The sequence below is a fragment of the Pyrus communis genome, chromosome 1, assembly GCF_041283825.1.
Source record: "Pyrus communis isolate YQ-2024b chromosome 1, ASM4128382v1, whole genome shotgun sequence".
In the NCBI taxonomy this organism is placed as follows: Eukaryota; Viridiplantae; Streptophyta; class Magnoliopsida; order Rosales; family Rosaceae; genus Pyrus; species Pyrus communis.
The window spans coordinates 7,481,932-7,507,626 of NC_142565.1; the positions used below are offsets into that span (position 1 = coordinate 7,481,932).

The 25,695-nt window shown below is 38.4% G+C and overlaps 3 protein-coding genes across 3 annotated transcripts; all 3 read left to right on the forward strand.

Annotated features, from left to right (window-relative positions):
* The first annotated feature begins 4,223 nt into the window (after window positions 1-4,223).
* Window positions 4,224-7,079, forward strand: LOC137720187 (L-idonate 5-dehydrogenase). The gene is made up of 6 exons (XM_068459205.2): window positions 4,224-4,685; window positions 5,033-5,100; window positions 5,396-5,632; window positions 5,751-6,041; window positions 6,144-6,322; window positions 6,549-7,079. The coding sequence occupies exons 1-6, from the start codon at window positions 4,538-4,540 to the stop codon at window positions 6,739-6,741; spliced, it is 1,116 nt and encodes a 371-aa protein (XP_068315306.2). The 5' UTR covers window positions 4,224-4,537; the 3' UTR covers window positions 6,742-7,079.
* A 2,183-nt stretch (window positions 7,080-9,262) lies between these two features.
* On the forward strand, window positions 9,263-10,913 carry LOC137743054 (uncharacterized). Its single transcript, XM_088695440.1, has 2 exons — window positions 9,263-10,416; window positions 10,743-10,913. The coding sequence occupies exons 1-2, from the start codon at window positions 9,291-9,293 to the stop codon at window positions 10,769-10,771; spliced, it is 1,155 nt and encodes a 384-aa protein (XP_088551566.1). The 5' UTR covers window positions 9,263-9,290; the 3' UTR covers window positions 10,772-10,913.
* Window positions 10,914-14,078: 3,165 nt separating this feature from the next.
* On the forward strand, window positions 14,079-17,659 carry LOC137720229 (zinc finger CCCH domain-containing protein 40). The gene is made up of 4 exons (XM_068459271.2): window positions 14,079-14,842; window positions 15,346-15,725; window positions 15,835-16,058; window positions 16,564-17,659. Exons 2-4 carry the CDS (start codon window positions 15,351-15,353, stop codon window positions 17,474-17,476), a joined length of 1,512 nt encoding a protein of 503 aa, XP_068315372.2. The 5' UTR covers window positions 14,079-14,842; window positions 15,346-15,350; the 3' UTR covers window positions 17,477-17,659.
* Window positions 17,660-25,695: the final 8,036 nt, after the last annotated feature.

Genomic DNA, 25,695 nt, shown 5'->3' on the forward strand with positions numbered 1-25,695 from the left:
GGGGAATTGGTTTACCCTATTGCACTGTAGAGCAATTAGTTTACCCTCTCGCACTAGAGAGCTTACCCATATAGGTGTCGGGGAGTTGGTTTACCCTCTCGCATTGAAGAGCAATTAGTTTACCTTCTCGCACTGTAAAGCTTACCCATATAAGTGTCTGGGAATTGATTTACCCTCTCACACTGTAGAGCAATTAGTTCACCCTTTCGCATTGGAGAACTTACTCATATGGGTGTCAAGGAATTGGTTTACCTCTCACACTAGAGAGCAATTAGTTTAATCTTTCACACTGGAGAGCAATTAGTTTAATCTTTCGCACTGGAGAACAGGCCCATATAGGTGTCGAGGAATTGGTTTACCTTTTCGCACTGGAGAGCATGGAAGTCGTTGTCGTGAGTGCAACTGAGGAAAACTGGATTGCTGGACAACTGAAATAATCCTCAGCTTGCAAGGTCTTGTTTGGCGAACTGCTTGTGGAACCCGCGTAAGGGTGTAAGCGCAGTGAGCTGTTCCCATAATTATTGCCCCATCATTAGGTGTTTCGTTGTGTGCCATTTTGAGGGTTGGTTGGCACGAGCCACAGGGCAAGATCGGCATGGCTAGGAGCCGTGGTGCAAGATTGGCACAATTATGAACCATGGTGATAGATCAATGGCTCTCGAGAGCCGTGGAGCAGGTACGCACGACTGTGAAAGTAGAGCTAGGGCTGGCTTAGGCCAGGTTATGCGCATCAGGAGGAATTGGACCACTAGTTCCGTGATGCTCAGTTACTGGTGATGTGCTGCTTCAATATTGAATCGTCTGGAGTTGGGCTGGTATGTCATTCTGGTACTCGTTTACCCCCGGCGCACCATTAGGCTGAGCTGCTACATTTGTCGAAACAGAAGTAATCTTTGTATTTGGTCATGTCTTATCTGAGCCCCTTGTCAATAGCTTCGTTGTGCTGGAAATCGCGCAATCGCTTGGTCATGAACCTCTCTACTTCTTCTCGAATTTGCATTTGTTGGGGGTAGCGGAGCTTTCGGCTGCCCCTGGTCGTGACTTGCTGGTCTAGGCTGCTCTTCCATATGTTCGGCTAGTTTATGTCGCAATTGCAGTGCTTGTGGTATATTTCTAGATAAGCGGGTAACTCGCAGGCTGCTGGTTGAACTTGAGTCGGATTGAGTGACTGTTTCTCTCCGTCCGTTGTGCTACCTACTCTGATGTGAGGTGGAAAATACTTTTTGCGGGCCTTGACGCGAATAAGCGCTTTGCCTGGAAGATTGCTCATGTTGATTATTGGAGTGTGGCCTCAACCATGAATGTATATTCGTCCATGGGCCTAACTGAGAGTGCACACTCCTCTGCGCGCTAAGATGAGAATGTACGCTATCTCAAGGGCCTAGTCGGGAGTGTACTCCGACAGAACGCTCGGTTCGTGACTGGTCAAGTTGCTGTTTATTAGGATGCTGTTGGTCGTCTACCTTTGTCCTACTTTGGGACACCTCGTCTGGGGTACGTTGCATCTCGGTACGCTGCAAGAGCTGATTCACCAAGGTTGTTTGCTGTGCGATGGCGCTTGTTAACTTTATGGCTTGTCGAGACAAGTGTTGTTCGTTATTCGGGTTGGAAGAGCTTGGACAGAATGCGTCTCCTTGAGTAACAGAAGTGTAGTGGACTTTAGGTACGATATTTGAGTTGATAAATGTCAAATCCGTGGAGAAATGGGGTGAAAATGCCCCCGGTTCAATTGTTGGCCCATAAATTTAGAGCTGGGACAGTTGAACCAGTCTTGGACCGACTTGGGCTACTTGGGACACCACGGGAGTGAGCCGTGCAATGTGTAGGGTACGTGGACGTAGTGTAGCGCTGAGAGTGCATTGGATCTGGGCAGAGGGAATGGTCAGCGCAGCTTGGGCCTACGATGCGTCTTGGGCAGCGGCTTGGGCCTGCTCGTGCTGGGCTTGGTTCGGCTGCCTTGTGGTGTGGGCTGCAGATTGGGTCGCCTGCTGGGCTACTTACGCAACTGTTGTTAGCACCTGGGCTTTGTCCTGGGATTGGGTCGTTGTAATGGCAGCACATAGGGCCATGGTCTGCTGTTATGGAGCAGGCACATTCACCACTGCCACGGTGGTCCCCGTGGCAGCCATGGTGGTGGTGCTCTGTGGTGGCAAGGTTGCTCATCTTGCCGCCGCATTGAGCCTTGTGAATCGTCGTGGTGGGGCTACATCGCAATCTCCACCACTTAATTCGGATCTTTGAACATAAGAAGTTTCGTTCATTGTGGTTTCCAAATTTTTTTGTCATTGTATTTTTCTTTTACGTTTATTCAAAGAATTTTATAAAAAGTTCTACGAAGTAGAACGTACGAAAAATCTACAAATGAACGAGAAATTAGAAACGTTGCATGCTAGAGTCTTCTTTGAGCATGTGAATCAAACTCTCAATGAAAGCACCAATTTATGGATGCAAATTTCTTCCTCCTTGTTCTTAGACAAAATTGCACCTACAAAACAAGTAACACCTTAGGTCAAGGCCAAGAGCCTCACGCGCCCACGATGAATGAGGGGGCTTTAACCGAAGAACCTCCGATGCCAAAGTTAGAATATCAAGATAATAGTGTTTGGAGAATTTTGAGAATTTAACAAGAGAATTCGAATTGAGTTTTGGAGAGAATGATGGTGTTTATATAGGGATGTGGCCGGCCACCTTAGGAGGAGATAGACCGGCCACTTGGATGGTTTTGTGGGTGAAGTTCATTATTTGTGTTTAATTAGCAAATTAATTGAATAGTTAATATAATAAAAAAGGTATGATTTAAAGGTTACCTTGTGGAGAAGATATGATGAGGAATGGATGAAATAGGTTATAAATAAATACGTATTTAGGCACTTTTGACTTGATTGAGGGATGATTGCTCACTGCTTGAGTGTAGAAATCTTAGTGTGCCTCGAGGGTAATCTTGTCTTTTTAACCAAAAAATTCACGTATCACCTCCATATTTTTCTTGATTATTTTTTACTCCACATTTGAATTGCAGCCAAGTATGTCGCAACCACCAAAGCAAACAACAGTGTCAAACGCATTGCTCTTCCTTCCATTGAAGATAAACAAAATTTAAGGTTAATAACTTAATATGATGCAATTGACAGACTTCTCTCTAATTTCTTGGTGGTTTTTAGGTAATGATGTCAGGTGTTGGTCATGTGATTTGGTTTTTATAGTATAAATTGATGATAGGCAAATGATAAATGATAGCTCGCTATTCAATGTATTTAATTATTGTACCAATGTATCTTCTGTATCTAATACTGTTATATAATGTATGTCTTCTTTGTTTACGGTATCATAGTAGTCTGGCTTATCTTTTTACGCTTTGAAAATTCTACATGCATGCATATATATTTGAACGGAAGTCAAACTCATGCACTTGTGATCGAATCTCTATAATTTATATAAATAAAAACTCATACACGTGTGAACCTGTGTGATCAAATATTTGTTCAAATTTTTTTAGTTTGTAAAACAAATGAAACTCATACACGTGTGATAGCATTTTAATTAATTTACTGTGATAATTGCAACATTTACTTTTATAATGGTCGGTTGGTCATCTTTGACATAGGCAAGCTGATCTCTTTGGAATTATTGTATAAAAGAACATATATGCCTTGGAAACGTTTACAAGTGGTAAGTTTTGAGTGAAGCCTAACTCAATAGTTTCAGATTTTTTCAAAATAAGGTGGACGGAACACGTGTTTTTGAAACAGTGCTTTGTGAGGGCAATGCCGGTAGTTTACGTCAATTTTATGTTAACTGTTGCAATACGACGAAAAACTAAATCTTGATTAACAAACGGATCAAATGTTTTATAAACCACTCATATCATTTCTATGGACCTATCATTTTGCTCATATAGACTCATCATTTTTTTTTTAAAATTAGTCACTTCATCGCTTGAATTTATTAGAAACATTAGAACAATCCATTGATCAATAAATTTTGACCAATTTCATGTATATAAACCATAAAAATTGTAACAATTGCATGAATTCGCCAAATACATGCACTCAGATCTTGTATCAGATACACTGTTCTTCCAAAATCGGTTGTATAAAAGGTTAAAAAAAGAAGAAGAGTCGTTATCTTATATTGGTTTTGATGAAGAGAATTGCATTACGTGTCCCAAATTGAAAAAGAAAGGGACAATTCCAAAATCGAAGGCCGGTCCTATCCAACTACTGGTCATATGACTCATCAATAATACTGATGTTCCAACAGAAAGTGAATTATACACAAAGCATTTTGTCCTAGATCGGCGATTCATCATCAGTACCCATCGATCACAACCCCAACGTTATCAAGATAAGAGTAAAGTGTGAAAAGGAATTTATATTATTTTACACCAGCACACTCATCAAATACATACAAGAAAATGTATATATGAGGTAGCCAGAGATGATAGTATGACAACAAGGGAGCTTATCTAACTACTGCTTCATTAATCACTCTGCACCTTCACTAATTACTCGCAGTCTGAGAAAACAAAGAGAGAAAGATGGGAAAGGGAGGCATGTCTGATGGAGATCATGCTGATCGCTGTTTTGGGGAAGCAATAAATGGTGATGTTCAACAAGAGAACATGGCTGCTTGGCTTCTTGGTGTTAAAAACCTCAAGATTCAACCTTACAAGCTCCCTAATCTTGGTATCTATTTCTTTTCATGTTTTGATTGAATCACTTTTTTTGGAAATGAAGAATTAGATTATTTGATTCACTGATATAGTTTTTTATGAGAAATTTGTCAAGATGATCATTTTAAAAATATTAATTGCTGAAATGATTAGGGTTTCAGTTGTCGTCGATATTTGATTGCTATATTGTTGATATCTAATTTTTTTTTAAGTTCAGTGACTGAAATTTTAATTTTAATCTTTTTTGTCAACTTCATATGATTTGTTTCATTTTTCTGTCAAACTATTTGTGAATTGTGATCCTTTTGCCTGGTTAACATCCTGCTCCCATTTTTTTTTCCTGGGATTTCTTGATTTTAGGACCCCATGATGTTAGAGTCCGGCTGAAGGCTGTTGGCATATGTGGCAGTGATGTACACCACTTCAAGGTGCTCCCTTCTTTAATTTGATGTGTAATAGTAAATTAGTTGTTAAGTTCTTTGGCTTTTGATGGATTAGTGCTAAGTTGGAGTTAAAATGGATGACAGTAAACCATCCTAAAGCACGGAGAGAGGATTTGAACTACAGTGCATATGAGAAGCATATATATGCTCTAGCGTGCATGGTTACATACGAAAGAATAACAAAAAAATAAAAATAGAAATATATATGGGTGTTGTTATATATATCCAATAAATCATTACTGACCGGTCTGTTTTTATTTTTGTTTGATACTATTTTCAGAACATGAGGTGTGTAGATTTTATAGTTAAAGAGCCAATGGTTATTGGGCATGAGTGTGCTGGGATCATAGAGGAAGTTGGGAGTGAGGTCGAAGATTTGGTGCCAGGCGATCGTGTAGCACTAGAGCCTGGTATCAGTTGCAAGCGATGCAACCTCTGCAAACAAGGCCGGTACAATCTATGCCGCAAGATGAAGTTTTTTGGCTCCCCTCCAAATAATGGTTGTCTGGCAAATCAGGTACACATACTTTGCAGCATTTCAAAACTATAATATATATACCAATTGTGCACTTTAGTCCGCGTTGTTTCAATTGTGTCAATTTTAATCTTCTAGGTTTGCTTTTATCTTTTGGCAGGTTGTCCATCCAGGAGATCTATGTTTTAAACTGCCAGACAATGTGAGTTTGGAGGAAGGCGCAATGTGTGAGCCTTTAAGTGTTGGTATTCATGCTTGTCGCCGGGCAAATGTCTGTCAAGAAACAAATATCTTGGTCGTGGGAGCAGGACCTATAGGACTTGTTACACTGCTAGCCGCTCGTGCTTTTGGGGCGCCCCGAATTGTCATTGCGGATGTGAATGACGAGCGTTTGTCGATTGCAAAAAGTCTTGGCGCCGATGAAGTCGTTAAGGTTTCAACAAATATTGAGGTGCGTACGATAGTAATGCTTCTGAAATGGTTTAACGCGCATTGTGATATCGAAATATCGGGACCTTGTATTTAGAATTGATCATTTATATTTGTTCTGAAGGATGAAGCTGAGGAAGTGGCTAAGATACAAAAGGTTTTGGAAAATGGAGTGGATATAAGCTTCGACTGTGCAGGCTTTAACAAAACCATAACAACAGCTTTGAGTGCTACTCGTCCCGGAGGCACAGTTTGCCTTGTGGGAATGGGTCAGAGAGAGATGACTCTCCCTCTCGCTACCAGGTATAAATTGATCCGTATTTTCAGTTAAACCTTTTGGCCGGTCCCTTTTGGGTTAGCACCCGGTTGAATCGACGTATCATAATTACCATATGTGCATGATATAAAAGTTAAACAGAAACTATTTGTATCACTCTTTTTACTCCGCATTTGGTATCGCATTTCTAGTAGAGGCGAGACTTGCTTATAGCATTACTAAGATTGTTGTGGTTTCATGATTTTTACGCAGAGAGATTGATATAATTGGAATTTTCCGATACCAGAACACATGGCCGCTGTGCCTTGAGTTTCTGAGAAGTGGTAAGATTGATGTGAAGCCCCTCATAACGCATCGGTTTGGATTTTCTCAGAAGGAGGTGGAAGAAGCCTTTGAAACCAGTGCTCGCGGAGGCAATGCCATTAAGGTCATGTTTAACCTGTAAAATCGATCGGATACAAGGATATTAATCATTTGGACCCAATCTTTGGTGATGTTTTTGTTTGCCTTAGTAATTTGGGGTTTTCTTTTTTTTGGTAAAGTTAGTAATTTGGGTTTGTGGTTCTCTCGGTGTTGTACTTATTATTAACCTTTTTTTTTCTCTCTCGTTTAAAAATGTTGTCATCATGAACGAGTTAAGAAATTTGTCTTGTTGCATGTAGTGAATCATGATGTCGGATAAGCTTTTTTCTTCTGCTAAGTGCGATCTGGGTTCAAACCCTCCGCTTCTTTTAATGTAATACTATTGTTAACAAAAATAAAATATAAATTTTGTGCCTACAACTGATCGTATTGTTATCTGAAAAATACTATTCTAAGATAAATATTCTATTAATCAAATAAACAAAGAACATCATCAACATGAAATAAAATTCCATGATTACAAACACGATGGCAAGGCGATACAATATTTCAACCGCATAATTAACCGCATCCAACTACATGAAAAGATAATGATCACGATGACAAAACCTTGCATCACTTCCTAATGAAAATTTCATAACAAATAGTAAACTAAGAGAAAAGACCACCAATCATGTGAAAAAATGTTACTTTATATAATCCTCAACATTATTAGAGGCTTACATATACCAAAACTCGTTAACGGGGAATTTGTTATGTAAGCAGATTGGTGTGGAACTAGATCCTGTGCTAGAGTAACAGTTGTCGTGTAGCCAAGTTCACTTGCCCGATGCCAATGATACGAAGAGCTAGCTTTGCTACCCGAAAAGTCTACTTGCTTGCCGGATCCTTTCGTTTTCTAGTTTGCTTGGACTTTTAGTTTGAACATATATTATTTTAGTGTTCAGTGTACCTTAGTACAAGGTCGGAACTTCTACAATTTCTTTTCACTTCCTTCCCGTTCAAAGAGTCTGAAATGGAACTTCACTTCTAAGGGGCGATTGGCCTCATTATGTAACTTTCTTTCCATCTTATTGAGACTTTAATCGATATACTACTCTATTTGAAGGTGATATTATTGTATCTTTGGAAAAACACACACAAGAAGTTTCTTCACCCAAAGACACAATGGAAGCTTATGTATTTCTCCTCGAGTTCAGCCCTGCACGATGCTTCACAACCGTGTGGATGGCAGCTGGCCACGTCAGGAGAAGGGCCAGGGCTTTCTTGGTTGGTTATTGATGGACGCCAACCCTCAACAACAACAGTACTGTGCAGTCTGTGCTGGTTTGCAGCCAAGAATGTCAAGAGCACCAGAGCAAACACAAGCCTCAAACCCATTGCAGCCGTTCCTTCCATTTGAAAGCACGCAAAATTTAGAGCCTCTGTTTCTCTTGTAGGGTTTAGTTAGTTGATGCTATCAAATAGTCTTTCATGCATGAAGTGGGTGTTTTTAGTAACTGAAAGGATGACTAATATGGAAGGAAATCCTTTTGGTGGATTCAAATCTAGTAATTACCAATGTTTATCTAGCTTCAGTTATAGAACCATTAATTACCTCTGGTTTAAATTAATTTTTATGTTTATACCTTTTTCACGAAATTCACGCCTTCTAACAGTCTAACTATTGCGTTCTTATTTGTGAGTCTCACAAACATGAATGGTCAGGAGATCAACATAACATACTAATCCTAAAATTTGTCCTAATTGATACATGCATTGTTACCTATACAATGGGCATGTGTCTCGAGCTTTTAGAAGTGGTAAGAATAGTGTGAGCCCTGTAACGCACTGGTTGAATTTTCTAAAAGGAAGGCGGAAGCCTGGAAGGCGTTTCTGAAACCCATGCTTGTGGTTCCGCGGGGAATGCCAATAAGGCCATGCTTGTAATGTTCTCATCTTTAATTGTATTTTTAGTTTCCTGATAAAGAAATGCACTGGATTCAATTTTGTTAGGTGGATCGGAATACGTATAATCGTACCTAAATTGAAATCCAAGTAAAACACACTGATAAAAAAAAACGAGTATAGTCCTAACAAGATCTGAAATATTCATGTTTAATCATACTTCTAGTTTTAATTTAAATTAAGAACACTACAGAAAGTTATTATTTGTCGGACAAAAAGTCTTTACCCAACGGAATACCTCATTTAGCTTAATTTGACAATTAAGCTAAATGAGGGGGCCAATGGTGTAGAGATATGTAATTTTTTTTTTTTTTGGTAAACTGGATTTCATAACTATTGGAAGAAAGCATGGAAGAAGTTCTAGGGCTGCTTTACTTTTCTAGGGCTGCTGCTTTACTTTTCTAGGGCTGCTTTACTTTTCCATGTTTCCTTCCATGTTTTCTGCTTCCATGTTTTCTGCTTTGTTTTTTCTTTCTTTCTGTTTTTGCTTTTCCTTGTTTTTCGGCTCCTCCTCCTGTTTCTTTTCCTTTCTTCCGCTCATTTATATGAGCTTTCCTTGTACTTGGTTTCATATAATACAAATATAGACATTCAAAATTCAATATGGTATCAGAGCAGTGACCCTAACCGGCCTGTCTCTGTGGTGTTCTCTTGAGAGATTTGTGAGCTTCTTGTCCTTCAATCATGGCTGAAGAAAGCTTAGTAAATTTGGAAGGAGACGGCTTTCATGCTACTCAACCATCACCACACTCAGATATTGATATCAACCCAAATCAACGTCTTAGTTCTGTCTTGCTAAATGAGTTTAACTATCTTCCATGGGAGAGAGCAGTTTCTCTTGCTCTGGGAGGACGATCAAAGCTTGGTTATGTTAATGGTGCTATTCCAATGCCTGAGACTACCTCACCGGAGTATGATGCTTGGCTATGCAAAGACCAGTTGGTCATGTCGTGGCTACTCAATTCCATGGATCGTAAGATTGCAGAAATTTTTAGCTATGCTGAATCCTCCATGACTCTTTGGAAAAATCTCAAGGAAATGTATGGAAATCAGAACAATGCGGCTAGAGTGTTTCAGTTAAAGAAGGACATTGCTGGTTTGCAACAGGAAGGGAAGCCATTTGTGCAACATCTTGGAAAGCTGACCACTATGTGGAACGAGCTGAATGTGTATCGACCACACACCATCAACGCTGCTGTGCTAACTAAAAGAGCCGAGGAAGACAAAATATTCCAACTCCTAGCAAGCCTGAGCCCTGAATTCGAAGATCTTCGAAGCCATATCCTCATGAATCCCGACCTGCCTTCTTTTTCAAGTGTGTGTGCCACAATTCAAAGAGAAGAGGTTCGAAGGAAAGTCATGACCTTGGACATGAAGGCAAATATACCAGAAGCTAGGGCTTACTTCTCTAACCAAAAACTTGGTGAGGAGAGAGGCTACAAAGGAAAGAAAACTGGCTTAAAATGTAGCCATTGTGATGCTGGTGGGCACTCAAGAGACCGATGTTGGATTCTTCATCCAGAGTTAAAACCAAAGTTTCCTAGGGATAACAAAGGTGTCTCGAAAGGCTCGTACAACCCTTCTTACAAGGCAAATCATGTTGCCACAACTTCTTCTGATGGAGCACTGAAGTTCACCACTAATCCAGCTGCACTGATCAACGAGTTTGCTATGTTTCTTCACAAGAAACAAGGTCTTGGAGATAGTGAAGGACCACTAAATCAGTGTGACAACAATCAAACTGCACTACTAGGACAGTTTGCTGGCTTCCTGGCTGGAAATGAAGGCGTGGTACAAAGGGACATCCCAGGTATCTTACACTCCTTCTCAACTGCTCTCAACATTGGTAATGTGCATGATTATTGGATTATAGATTCTGGAGCCACTGATCATATGACTAACAAGTCTACAAACTTGCATAAATTTGAAAAATTTTCTATTCCATCCCAAGTGTCAGTTGCCAATGGAAAAAATGCTATGGTTGTGGGAAAAGGAAAAATACATTTGATCTCAAGTGATGTCGAGTCTGAGGCTCTTTATGTTCCCTCATTTCCTTTTCAACTTTTATCTGTTAGCAAGATCACAAACTCATTAAATTGTCTTGCCATTTTCTCTCCCAAAAATGTGATCTTTCAGGATGTAGTCACCAAGAAGACGATTGGTGAAGGATTTTTCTTAAATGGTCTCTACTATCTTTCCAAGCATATTCAAGTTCCCAAGGTTTTTCAAGTCACTTCAAGCTTAGCTCAAGAACAACAACTTTGGCACCAACGTCTAGCACATCCTTCTGAAAAAGTTCTATCCACCTTGTTCCCAAATATGTGCAAAGTTACAAGTCCTTGTGATGTTTGTCATTTTTCTAAGTTTACTAGATTACCATTTACTTCCTCTTTGTCTAGGGCTAGTAACCCTTTTGAAATTGTGCATTCCGATGTTTGGGGACCAACTATAGAGTCTTTTGATGGATACAAATATTTTGTAACTTTTGTGGATGATTTCACAAGGATTACTTGGTTGTATCTTTTGAAATTTAAAAGTGAAGTGATGGAAGTTTTTCAAGATTTTCATAGACTTGTGGCCACCCAATTTGCTTCAAAAATTCATATTTTACGATCAGATAACGGCACAGAATATATGTCTCATAACATGTCACACTACTTGAGCACGCATGGTATATTACACCAAACAAGCTGTGTTGGAACACCTCAACAAAATGGGGTGGCCGAGAGGAAGAATAGAGATCTACTTGAGAAGACTAGAGCTCTTATGTTTCACATGAATGTGCCTAAGAAGTTTTGGTCTCAAGGAGTCCTTACTGCGGCATATCTAATCAATAGATTGCCTAGTAAAGTGTTGAATTTTAAATCACCTTATGAGGTCTTGAAAAATAGAAAGATCAACTTTTCCCATTTGAGAGTCTTTGGGTGTACATGCTTTGTTCACATTCAAACTCAAAATCGTGACAAGCTAGACCCAAGGGCTGCCAAATGTGTCTTTCTCGGTTATTCATCTACCCAAAAAGGTTACAAGTGCTATAATTCAACAACTAGAAAAATGGTTGTTTCAAGGGATGTTAAATTTGAAGAACATGTTCCTTACTTCTCACAATCACTGGATTACTCTAGACAGGGGGAGTATTTGATGGACTTATTTCCTTTTCCATATCCAAACGGAGAAGATGCAACATGCACTCCTAGTGATCATGTGCAGGATGATGTTAACCTTCACTCGGTGGAACATCTTGAAGATGAAAACCCTTCCTCATCAGAGATTCACACTGCACCCTCCAGTGATCCTTCCAACCATGATGTTGTTCAAATACCTGTAGTTCAATCTCCTATAGTTCGTCGCAATCCTGCACGAGAGAGGAAACTTCCATCCAAGTTGCATGATTATGTGACCTACACTGCCAAGTATCCCGTGACTGATATTATTGATTATAGCAAAGTCTCATCTTCTTTTGCTACATTCCTAAGTGCCATTAATGAAGCTCGAGAACCTCAAAGTTTTCAAGAAGCCAATCTTCACAGTGAGTGGAGAAATGCTATGGCAGAGGAGCTTCAAGCCCTCCATGAAAATAACACATGGACTATAGTGAAACTTCCAAAAGGAAAGAAGGCAGTGGGGAGTCGTTGGGTGTACAAAACTAAGTTTCATTCAGATGACACAATCGAAAGGAATAAGGCTCGCTTGGTTGCTCGAGGTTTTACACAAACCTATGGCGTCGATTATAAAGAGACATTTGCTCCGGTGGCAAAAATGAACATTGTTAGAGTATTGTTGTCGGTTGCAATTAACAATGCATGGCCTCTCTTTCAAATGGATGTTAAAAATGCTTTCCTGCATGGTGAACTTGAAGAAGAGGTTTACATGAAGCTACCCCCAGGTCATCCTCAATCAAACAATCCAGAAATGGTGTGCAAACTCCATAAATCCATTTATGGTCTCAAGTAAAGTCCACGTGCATGGTATGCCAAGCTCAGTCATGTTCTGGAAAGGGTTGGTTTTTGTCGAAGTATTGCGGATTCTTCCCTATTTGTTCGTTCCAGCTTAGTGGGTAAACTAGTTGTGCTCATTTATGTTGATGATCTAATTGTGACAGGTGATAATATGTCAGAGATTAATGCTCTTAAACAGTATCTCAACAAGAAGTTTGCTATCAAGGATCTTGGCACTCTCAAATACTTTCTGGGCATCGAGATGGCACACTCTCACAAGGGTTTCTTCCTCAACCAACGCAAGTATGTCATGGATCTTCTTCACGAAGCAAAAATGACAGATTGCAAGCCTGCTCGTACCCCCTTGGATAACAACTTGAAGCTAAAAACTCACGGTGATCCAGTTCCCAATTTAAGTTACTATCAAAGAATGGTTGGCAAACTCATTTATCTGACTATCACACGTCCTGATATATCATATGCTGTCAGCATTGTTAGCCAGTTTATGCACTCTCCAAGCATGGATCATTTGAAGATTGTTCATCGTGTGCTACATTATCTTAAGGGTTCCATTGGTAGAGGAATTCTTATGCGCAACAATAGTCACACTCAGATCTCAGGCTATACCGATGCTGACTGGGCAGGCAATTCTCTCGATCGCAAGTCTACCACTGGGTTTTGTACGTTTGTGGGAGGCAACCTAGTTACCTGGAAAAGCAAGAAACAAAGTGTTGTTGCACGCTCTAGTGCAGAGGCAGAGTATCGTGCTATGGCGTCCACTGCTTGTGAACTTATTTGGCTCAAAAGCCTTCTGTTGACTTTAGGTTTTCCTCATCAACAACCCATGTCCCTACACTGTGATAATCAGGCCGCGATGCACATTGCATCGAATCCTGTATTCCATGAGCGAACTAAACATATTGAAGTTGATTGTCACTACGTCAGAAATCAAGTTCAGTCCAAGGTGATCGACACTCACTACACGCGCAGTCATGATCAACTTGCGGATATTTTCACAAAAGGATTACCCTCTGCTGATTTTCAACGTCTTTTGTTCAAGCTTGGATCAATTAATCCCTTTGATCCAGCTTGAGGGGGAGTATTGGAAGAAAGCATGGAAGAAGTTCTAGGGCTGCTTTACTTTTCTAGGGCTGCTTTACTTTTCCATGTTTCCTTCCATGTTTTCTGCTTCCATGTTTTCTGCTTTGTTTTTTCTTTCTTTCTGTTTTTGCTTTTCCTTGTTTTTCGGCTCCTCCTCCTATTTCTTTTCCTTTCTTCCGCTCATTTATATGAGCGTTTCATATAATACAACTATAGACATTCAAAATTCAATAATAACCAAGGCAAAGATGCCAAAGATTATACCGAAAGCTCACAACAAGGCAATCAACCAAAAACAAAGCCGGAAGTGCAAGGGGAAGAAAACCCGACACTACCAGGAAGCACTAGGGTCACCCCTTGCACATCTGAATAAAATTAACGTGGGCAAGGTAGTTCATATTTATTAAGTACATTAACAAGTAAAGATGGGGTCTGTCAACCCAAGTAAAGTCACACGTCTCGGCATAACTCCGCGACCAGTTGGCCGCCATATTGGCTGATCTTGGAGTCCAAGACCAGCGACAGTCATGGAAGGAATTGCCAACTTTCTTGCACTTTGATAAGATTGGAAACATCTCCCACCTGCCATTTGTGATGCTACCCTGTAAACATGAAATGGATTTCGGAGAATCAGATTCAACAACCACACGATTAAGACCCAAAGAGTGACCCAACTCACAGCCGCGAGGAATGGCTAAAGCCTCAGCAGCCGGAACACTAGGGGCCTGAAAACGGAACCTCCGAGCAGCAATAAAATTACCCACAGCGTCCCTCACCACCGCTCAATGGCTGTTTTTGCTAAAATTGGAAGATGAAAAATGTGGTTGACCAAGAAAAAAGTTTCCAACTTTTAATGGGCCTGTAAAGGGCTCAAAAGAAATTTACAAGAAATTGGGCCGTCAAGTCTCCTGGAGGTCAAGCTAAAGGGCCTGCTATCTCCAAGCAACGAATTTGTGGGAACCAAAGCGCGGATGAGAGAGAGACAGAGAGAGAGAGAGAGAGAGGAATTAGGTTTTGGTCTGTGAAGTCCATCCGCCATTGATGATCTCCTTGCTCGCACCTGTAAAATTGCGTTTCCCTCGCGCTTCAGCTCGCACTCTTCATCCTCAAACGTAGCCGCCGCCGACCTCCAGCTGCAACCTCTAGTTATCTCCGGCCGTCGCATCGCCGACAGCAATTAGCCAAACTCATCTCCAGGTAGATTTTTCGTTTTCATTTGATTCTGATGGATTTTCCCTCTCTGTTTGTTTATTCATCGGGTTAGATAAACACGATAGCTGTGTTGATTTTGTTAAGTTGATTTGAATTTATACCAAATTTACCTAGTTTTTAGTACCATTGTTTGTTTTCTGGTATGTCGAATCCTTGATAGAGTTAGTGGATAAAGGATTGAAATTTTGCAACTTAGGGTCGGGAAATGGTTGAAATTTTGAAACTTGGGTGGCATTTGATTTGAGCGTCCGCATCTAATTCAGTATGTATTATATGTGACTGATTATGTTTTTGGTTGAGGATTAGGGATTTTGGGGTGATTAGGTTTTAGTTTCTAGCTTTTGGGTCTTTGGGTATATTTTGTGTGTCTGCGTGAGAGAGAGAGAGAGAGAGAGAGAGAGAGAGGAAAAAACGCATGAATTCTGTTTAATTCCAGCTAACTTATATAATGAAATTCTAAAGCGTTTTCGGGAAATTTTGGTGGTTAGGTAATATGGCACACAGGTTGCTTAGGAATGTGGAGGCAGATGGTTGGGAACGATCAGATTTTCCCATCATCTGCGAGTCATGCTTGGGAGACAATCCCTATGTCCGGATGACGCGAGCTGATTATGACAAGGAGTGCAAGATTTGCACACGTCCGTTCACAGTTTTCAGGTGGAGGCCTGGTCGTGATGCGCGATTTAAGAAGTCGGAGATTTGCCAGACGTGCAGTAAGTTGAAAAACGTTTGTCAAGTTTGTCTCTTGGATCTTGAATATGGCTTGCCAGTTCAGGTTCGAGATACTGCTCTGGCCATCAGTTCTGACGATGCTATTCCAAAGAGTGATGTAAATAGGGAGTTTTTTGCTGAGGAACATGACCGAAAGGTAACTTTTTTGTCTTTTTCTTGAATAATCAGTCTAAGTTAGGGCATCAGTTTTATGTAAATGTTTTGAAATACTTTAGCATCTAATTTATTTTAATTGGTGAGTGCAGGCTAGAGCTGGTATAGATTATGAATCTTCATACGGAAAGGCACGGCCCAGTGACACTATTCTGAAACTTCAAAGAACAACACCCTATTACAAAAGGAACAGAGCACATGTCTGCAGTTTTTACATCCGGGGTGAGTGTACAAGAGGTGCTGAGTGCCCTTACAGGCACGAAATGCCCATAACTGGGGAATTGTCACAACAAAATATCAAAGATCGTTACTATGGGTATGTCTTCATACTTTACTTCATCTCGAAATGATAAGGAAGCATTAGTTTGTGGTTGCATGTTTTATGCTCATTGTTAGCTGACAACTGTTGGCTAGTTAAAACTTGTGAATTTGTTTGTTGATGAGCATTATTCTGATGTTTAATGGTTTCCACTCAATTGTTTGCTGAGATTGAAAGTCTACCTATTTTCATTTAAAGAGGAAATTATTAAATAAGAAGTGGTAGATAAACAAGTATATGAAGTCCGAATTTTCTCTTCGTTTTGGTTTTGTTTAATATCTTTGTTCATATTCCTCTTTCAATAAGTCAGAGTTGAACTATCGATCTGAAGGTAATAGGGTGTGCTACTTCAGCCTCTAGCTGTTTCAACCAACATTATTGCTTTCAAAAACCTATAGCTATATCCCTAATTTTGCTGTCACATCTTTGCACATGCCTATAATGTAATCCTATGGATTTCTGAATTTTGTGATGCTCATGTTTCATCGTTAAATATCTGCAGAGTCAATGATCCAGTGGCGATGAAGCTTCTTAACAAGGCCGGAGAGATGCCCTCCTTGGAACCTCCTGAGGATGGAAGCATAAGAACCTTATACGTGGGTGGGCTTGATGCGAGAATTTCGGAGCAGGATTTGAGGGATCAGTTTTATGCTCATGGTGAAATAGAATCCGTTAGGATGGTACTGCAACGAGCATGTGCATTTGTAACCTACACAGCAAGAGAAGGTGCAGAAAAGGCTGCAGAAGAACTCTCTAACAAACTGGTAATAAAGGGTTTGAGGTTGAAGTTAATGTGGGGTAGGCCTCAAGCACCTAAACAGGAATCAGAGGGCACGGCTGAAGCTAGACAGCAGGCGGTGGCTCATGGTGGTTTGTTGCCTCGAGCAGTCATATCTCAACAACAGAACCAATCACAAGACCCAGCTGCGCCTGTGCACTACTACAACGTGCCACCTCCACCTTCACAGGAGAGGTCATTCTATCCATCCATGGATCCTCAAAGAATGGGTGCCCTTATTCCATCGAAGGAAGGGGCTCCTAGTGGGATCACAGGGTCAGGAGAGCGCAGTTCCGCTTCAGAGAGGCAGCAACATAGTCAGCATTATGCTTTTCAGAACATGGCTCATCCACATGGCCAATATCGTCAGCAGTTTTATCCTCCATATGGGCATATGCCTCCACCATCACCACAGTACCAGCAATACCCTCCGCAATATCATGCTACAGTGCCACCACCAACATCCTTGCCAATGAACCATCAGTACCAGCATTCTGCGACACCAGGGCCGGCACCCCCAGGTTCTACATCTTCGGGATCTGCGCCATCATCAGGATCTGCACCTTCAAGTTCTGGACCTTCGGAATCTACTCCATCTGCATCCGGATCTGCACCAACGGGGTCATCACAGCAGTGACACTGCCCACCTATTATTGTTTTAATACTGTCGTTACGCGTGCTTTTGGTTATTCGAGTCAAAACTGGGCTTGCATTCTGGATTTCGGAAATTAATCTGTATCTTCCTAGGGTTTGCCCTTGTAAGCAAAAATTCTGCACCTTTTGTGGATCAATCCTTTACTTTTTGTGTTTTTGGAGTTAACCTGAGCATTACATTGTTGCGTTGAGGTTTAATCTGCGCATTTCATTTTTGCTTTGAGCATTTAAATTCGGGGATTCTGAAGAATGGTGCCATCATTCTTACAAAATATTGAAATTTCCTCTTTCCTCCTATCAGCCTATGAATTAGGATCAAGTTGAACCCTTTTATGTTTTCTTCAACCATTTATTCTGAATGTGATTTTGAAACTGGTGAAGTATGTCACCAACACGTAGACGTAGGTTACGTAGGTTTAGTCAAAATGGCTAGAGCAGTGCACACTATACTTTGCATTCAAGTTTGAATCCTCTTCTCCGTAACTGAGATGAATATTAATGTAAAAATTGTCCCAAGCTATGTTGCACTGATACTTCAAATTTGGATAAGGGTGAGTATCGGATACCCACACTCCCACGATACCCCAATGATACCTTCCGATATGCATCAGATACTCTATTTGGAGTTGCTGACTTTTTGTTGATTTCGGATACTCTGTGGATACGGTCAAGATACTCCTAAGATATTGATCTAGGAATTTGAATGATTGTAGTTTCTAAATTCTGTTGTCCTTGTGGGTTTAGAGATGGTTGTAGCCCCATACGGTCAAGATAATCATTCCAGTCCTGAGAGAGGCGAGGAACAATCTCAAGATCAAAGACTAAGCAATGTTCTATTTTGTTATGTTTTTTGAGTACGTCGATATTTTTATACTAAGGGAAGAGGAAGTTCAGCTAAGCTACATAATGGACATATAAATATATTTTAAAAAATTACAATATTTTAATTGCCATATATTTATAGTATTGTATCCTTGTTTTTGAGAATTTTACCATATCTGTGCGTACCGTATCATACCAAATCCCCCCGCCCTTATCCGTATCCATGCAACATAGAAACACAGCAATGGTGAGGAATTACCTATTTGAATCCCAGTGGAATTCCTGACCAGTCTGGGAGACATTTCGACTTGCTAGACATGTTTGCTTGATCAATTTATGTTGCGAAGATTGATATTTCATGTGATTTTATGTGGTAAGTTTCATATGATTGTATCATAGAGCAATTGCTGTACATCATGTTAGAGACATTTCGACTTGCTAGACATGTTTGCTTGTTAATCTCATATGCAGTGGAGCGCCCAATGGCGCTCACCTGAGATAGAGATGGGCTCGGGGTTGGTTTAGAACTGAAATTTGCTGTTTTTGGAGAAGAATGAGGAGAGCTCGAAGAAGAAAAAGAAGAAAGGAGTTGGGAGAGGTGGTTGAGTCGTTGTGCCAATTTTTTTTTTTTCTCTATTTTTAAGGAGAGATAATTTAGAAATTTTGTACATTGACATGGGTGTTCAGAAAAATATTAACTGTGAGTGTCCAAAGAACCACTCTAACATTAATAACTTGGGCGTTCAAACACTTTTTACGAATACTGTATATTCGTTGGATAAATTTCATTACTAGAAACGCTCAATTTCTTGATTTTTATTTGAAGATCATCTATACCAAAAGTAGTTCTAATGGAAGATCGTTTAGTCATTTAATAGTATCAAATAAATGGACATTATCGTTGATTTATTCTATACATTTGAATGCACAAAAGATCTCTGATTTGAATTATATTTTGTTAGAATGATCCTGAATCAAGATTAAGAAATTGAGTGTTTGTTATTATGTAATTTGTATGGTAAAATGCATTATTCGAAAGGAGTAGGATATGCGCATTCCACTAGTGAGACACTCATGTATTGTCTCCTTGAAAAATGTAATTATGCACTTTATACAAACTTATTTTTTTATTTGTTATATTTTTATAAATTTGAAGTGCTTCATGATATTTTTAAAGTGATAATAATAATTGTTATAAAGGGAATTGTTATTAGCACTCTAAAAATCTTATTTTACACTCTAAACTTTCTGTATTTAGAAAAAAAAAAATACACTTGTGAAGAGTGTAGAATAAGATTTTTGGAATGCTAATAACATTTCTCTTTATAAAAATATAATATTAATAGTGCTATAGGGAGGGACAATTTGCTAGGGTTTTGAGACATGCACAGAGAGAGAGAGGGCGCCGGACAAACACATGCAAGGCGTGCTGATTAAGAGGAAGCGCGGCGGAAAGAATATATAGTACAAGTACCACAATACCAATATGTCAATAACTACAACTACAACATCATGCGTAGTACTAGTACTAAGTGTTCTTTGTGTGTTTAATTCGAGAACAAACAATATATAATTATTTTCTTAATTTTGATATGTACATATTTAAAAATGAAGTGAAAGAGAAGCACGTGAAGCTGCAGCACAAGCAGCAGCAGCAGTAGCAGCACAGGAGGAAGCAGCAGGCTCATGATGGATGGTGATTCTCAAAGTAAATTAAAACCCAAAACAGACTTAGATGGTATTGGTATACTATTATAATAGTATCTTGCATTAATAAAATAAAGATGTATAAGTTTTGGTTGTATATTCTTATTTTATTAACTTAAAGGATCACAAACAGTATACTCGTATTATATTAATTGTTTTTTTTTAAATCTCAAAATGCTGCGTGCGTGAATGTGTTAGTGTGTTTACGTGTAGTTCGAGGCGTATAGAAGCACTGATCATCACAAGCTTACAATTATTCCGACCCGCGATTTAAATTCTCTCGTATCCTCTTTTCATCCCTTTCTATTCTTTTCTCTCACGCTTTTTATTTTATCTTTCTTATTTATAAAAAAATTAATATAAAATGTTAACGTGATTTAATAGTGACAGTTCAAATAAGAGAGAAGGAAAGATGAAGAAAAAAAAGAGGATAGAGAATCCTACTCCCTTAACTCCATGCCCTCACTTACTTTTATTAATTTTTGGATTAGGATTCTCTCCCATCATCTTTCCATCCTCTCCTCTCATATTCTCTATTTTGTCTTTTTCTTTTTATAAAAAAATTAATATAAGATGTTAACGTGCCTTAAGCGTGACTGTTCAAATAGGAGGGGAGGGAAGGGGAGGAAAAAAAAGAGAGGAGAGAATCCTACTCCTTAATTTTTTAACCTAATGTCAAATCAAGGGAAAATGATCCTCGTCCGATCATTTTCCTAGGGATCCTAGGAATTCCATAATCGTGCTCGTTCATCGTATATTGTGTGGTCAGAAATCATTTAAAATTTAAAATTCAAATATAAATGAAAACTGACCGTACGATGTACGATGAACGAACATGATTACGGAATCCCTAAGATCCCTAAGAAAAGGATCCGGATCCTTTTCCAATATCAAGGGTGGTTCCAGTTTACTTTTCTTTCTTAATGATTTTGTGATAGATATATACCCTAGTAGGAAAGTGTGGTCGGTCGATCATGCGACTACACAACAGTGTCCACATACGGTACAAATTCTATAATGCAAAAATAATGAAGTGAATTCTAACGATATTTACAATCGCGCCCTCGTAATAAACGCATTAATTTACTTGTTATAATTTGAAGTTTTACATGAAAATATACGTCTATTCGCAAAGAGATGTGATCTAAAAAAAAATGGAATTGATTTGTTTATAACGAAGAAATAAATACTTCAATATATGAATCATATATAATGAACGTATAAAAAAGTGCAACCATTGAATAAGGGTTACATTGATCTCTTTAAGGGTGGAGAGTTAGAAAAGTTATACATGGAATGTGCGAATTTTAATTTTCTGTTTGAGGCAGGCTAATTTTATCAAAGAAGGCTGGATTAGTTTTGAATTAGATAACATTGGCGTTTAAAACTAAATGTTTTTTGTTTTTTCAAATTCCAAAATTTACATTAGGGTATAGCTCACCTTCTTCGTATTCTCTTTGTAAGGGTTACAACCATTCAATACATGTTGAAATGTATTATTTGCTTGTTTATAAATAGGCTTGCAGTCAAACGTATTCCTTTCATTCCAATTACATGATTTGAGAGAGTCTATACACGAGAGATTTTTTTGTGTGATCACGGGACTAAAAACAACTGTCATCACAAGAGATCCTACTTGCTTTACAATTATACATAACAAGTTGTATAAATCATGGTTGATTTACGTATATTAGCAAATAAGGTATGATTATTCAGTCGATCAAAAGCTATAACCCGCTTGCATACAATACAAAATTTATATAGTATAGAAAAATCTTAATACTGTTATGATCAACGGTATGTGTTTGTGCAAGAGTACATAATACAGACAGACCCAAGCACGGGCACCACCGTCCATGTAAATAGTATAAAGAAAAGTTAGAAGAGGGTTGGAGTAGAATCTAACCGTGAGACAGATAGAAACATACAAACAGGACGGGGCAAGCAAATTAAACCACAACAGAGGAGGGAAAGGAAGTCGACTCTGATTACTGCACAAAACCAAAGGCTCAACATTTCTGACACCAGGATTCCCACACTTGTTGCTTCCAACACTCTACGATAAAGTTTTATTTATTTATTTCCACTTTTAATATATGGGGTTTCTCTCCTTTTTCCTCATTTCTTTTTTTTCTGTATACCAACTTCTCCATACAAGGAAAGTGAAGCCTTGAAAGGAAGAAAATTCTTGCAGCCTTCCCTAGACATAGAAAGATAGATCGCTCTCCTTTCATCACCCCACACCCCCACTTCTCCTTTTTTGACTACTCTCTCTCTCTCTCTCTCTCCTGCATTTGTATATCTCATCGTTTTGTTGTTAGCTTTGGTTTAGTGTACAACTGTAATGTTTGAATCTATGATTTTTTATTTAATTGTTATATTATAGTAAATGAGTAATTTTGTTTATAAATATTATATAATACATTTATTAAACAATATTTTATTTTATTTTTTTAATTTTTAGAAATTTTTTTATAACGGGCATTAGCCATGGCCAATTTGTAATCCGCAACGGTTAGAGTGCACGTGGTGTTAGATCTTAATCTACAATGGGCACAATCTGTAGTTATATTACAATTGACAACGGGCATAACCTGTGGTAGAATCTGTGACTTTCTATCACATCTAGATTACTAACGGGCACAGTGACCGTGGTGGATTGCAATCTACCACGGACATTGACTGTGATAGATGAGCTTTTTTATACTAGTGATTCCAAGTGGGCAAATGGGGGTGTTCCATGTTCTAATTAGGTAGCAACATCTGAAAATTCATTTTTCTCATCCCTAGCTAGCTAGCTTTCGTTTTGATTGTGTCTTTTACAATAATTATATATTCTTAGTTTAATTTTTAGCTATATTTTATATGTTTTCGTTTAATGTTACCAATGGCATGTTCTACATTGACCTTTGTCCTTATGGTTTAACTTTTGTGATAGTCTTGTAACTGAAGAATCATATATATGTAGAAGAGGAAGAGTAGAGTTCCTGCTTTCTGTGCCCTATTTCAAGTATCACACTGGCTTATTACTAATTTTGAATTCTAGTTCTAGTATATTTTTTAGACAGACAACAATTGGTCAGATTGCAGGATTTATTAAGTTCATGAGCACAACTTTTTCATACTTATATTTAGCAGAAGGTGAACTGAACTAATTATATATATAGCTTGGCCACGTTCATTTCAAAGGGATTTTAACTTGAAAAACATACATGCAAGACCTTAATTAGAAGCACGAAGCCAAGAAAGATAGCTGGAACAGTTGTATCAAAAAATGAAATTACTCTTCTTGTCGCTTTTGCACAACGGAATCACTGTAGTAGAATACATAGGATCGTCCTCTCGTATGAACACGTACATTTTGCAAGAACTGTCTCTTATATCTGTTCGTACTTTTGGAATTATCGCTTGAAGGTGCATGTACAGATGCTTTGTATGTGAATGCCCTAATTCGTGTCCCCTTTAGCTAGAGCTTAGATGGGTTTGCTCGTGGATTTCAAGTCAAAAAATCCCAGTGAACATTCTAATTAATGAGAAATAAAAATAGTTTTTCTTTGTTCTTTAATCCTGTTTCTCTCTTTCTGTCAAGTAGATCATATATTAGATTAAATTACCAAAATAATATTTTCTTTTAGGTCAACATTACCAAATGCAATATTTAAAGACTACTAGTTGTGTAATGTTACCCTAGTTAGGAGAATATTTCGGTGACTATAACTTTGAGAAATGTTAAGGAGACTCTTTTAAAAGTGAGAGTTTTCATAGACTCTTTGTCGCCTCACGGTTTAACATTAATTCCCCTACTAACATTATAAAACATTGTATAAAAAACATGAAGTAGCAAAGAGTTCATAAAAAGTTCAACTTTTAAGAGATTCTCCTTAACATTTCTCCTATAACTTTTCATGGAAAGAACCAATCGAGTTTTCTAGAAAAAAGTTTCCATGAAATAGCCAATGAGTTTGCTACAAATTAAAGTTAGTTCATTATATGTTTCCAAATTATTTAGATTGTTAGAATCAAATCTTATCTTTGTCAGAGTTTTGAAAGCTCTATGCCGAGGAATCGCTTTCCTCATTTTATAGGGAGATTATTTCATTTCCTTTAAAATAATTAATCATCTCCTTCCTTCCAACTAATAACATTTGGGTATCTCATATTATACACGAAAAATTTAGATATGTAATTAACATAAGTTTTTTTTCCCCCCCTCCCTTTTCGATTCTTCATATTCTCATTTCTTTGGATTCTTATTCATTCGCATGATATATTCACATTTCCTAAGTTGAATTTTAACCATAGTGCTTTCGTGTTTTTTTTTTTTTTGGGTGACGGCCACTAATAATAACCCTAAAAAGGATATAGAACAAAACAAGAAAATATTTTCTTGAAAAGCACGGTTTTCTTCGTGCTCATGTTCATGATGGTTATCTACAATCCACATCAATGGTAATATCAGGTGATTACCCAAAAAAAAAAAAAAATATCAGGTAACCAAATAAAAGGCAATCCTTTCCTCTTTCAACGCTTGGTCCTTTCGAATGGTCGCTTCATTGTTCGTCTACTTGTGGATAACATACAAAGCTATCTTGGACTACTCTGTTAATAATTACTTTCTTCTACGTACTGTCTTATTTTAAAATATATATACACATTGGTTGGACAATGCTAGCTACTATTGGCATTTCCAATTCTAGTTTCTTGCATTTCAAAATGGGTATTTGTAGGTATAGTTTCAATATTGCACTCATAATGCAAGTTAATTAGAAGGTAGCAGAGAAGGGTGAATAGTAATTAATTAAGGAAAATTCTACCTACTCTTTAATAAAAATTAGGATTTTTATCACAAATGGTCCTTGAAGTTAACCCTTATCATCAAGATGGTCACTGAAATTGAAAATTAATCAATGTAGTTCCTGAAAATAGGTGTCCCAATTCAATGTGGTCCTTCCGTCACAATCCTGTTAAAAATTATGTTAACTACTAATGTGACACATAAATGGGTTCCATAAGTCCCTTTTTTTTTCTTTTTGTTTCTTTTTTTTTTTCCCTCACAAATGGTTCTTGAATTTGACCTGCTACTAGGGGTGCAACTCAGGCGAGTTGGGTGGGTTGGAAGGTCAACCCAATCCTAACCCAACTTTTACAATTTAGGCTCAGGTTCGGGTTGTGTTTCATTCGAGTTCATTTAGGCTCGAGTTTAATTGGGTTAGGGTTTACTCGGGTTGGGTTCGAATTGCCCATTTTTTCAAGTTTAATCTTGTAACAACTTAGTTTTCAACAATTCCTACAAAAATTAAGTCAAGTAACATCAAAGCTAGCTAACTTTAATTTTATAAATCAATCTACTATAAAGTTTTAGGTTTTAGAGACTACAAATATGGTGACTAATTAAAGCCTCTTATTCCCTAAAAGCTTAAGTAATTGTACAAGGTAATTATTAAAAAAAATATTAGAACGGGCATTGGTTTTTGGACTTGGCTCAGTTAGGTGTAGTATGAGCGTTAATTGATATGGGTTACAATCTGGTTAGACTGGGTTTGATTAGTTGGGTTGGGTTGGGGATGGACGAGCAAATGATCAACCTAACTTAACCTAATCAATGAACATGTTGAAATTGGGTAGGGTTCGGGAGGGTTATAACTAAAAAAAAAAATCCACTTGTTCGGGTTT

Coding starts and splice junctions, on each gene's coding strand:
- LOC137720229 (XM_068459271.2), top strand. CDS start 15,351: ATGGCACACAGGTTGCTTAGGAATGTGGAGGCAGATGGTTGGGAACGA. Junction 15,726..15,834: donor CTGAGGAACATGACCGAAAG/GTAACTTTTTTG, acceptor TGGTGAGTGCAG/GCTAGAGCTGGTATAGATTA. Junction 16,059..16,563: donor ATCAAAGATCGTTACTATGG/GTATGTCTTCAT, acceptor AAATATCTGCAG/AGTCAATGATCCAGTGGCGA.
- LOC137720187 (XM_068459205.2), top strand. CDS start 4,538: ATGGGAAAGGGAGGCATGTCTGATGGAGATCATGCTGATCGCTGTTTT. Junction 5,101..5,395: donor GTGATGTACACCACTTCAAG/GTGCTCCCTTCT, acceptor TACTATTTTCAG/AACATGAGGTGTGTAGATTT. Junction 5,633..5,750: donor ATGGTTGTCTGGCAAATCAG/GTACACATACTT, acceptor ATCTTTTGGCAG/GTTGTCCATCCAGGAGATCT.
- LOC137743054 (XM_088695440.1), top strand. CDS start 9,291: ATGGCTGAAGAAAGCTTAGTAAATTTGGAAGGAGACGGCTTTCATGCT. Junction 10,417..10,742: donor GGTACAAAGGGACATCCCAG/GTATCTTACACT, acceptor GTGATCTTTCAG/GATGTAGTCACCAAGAAGAC.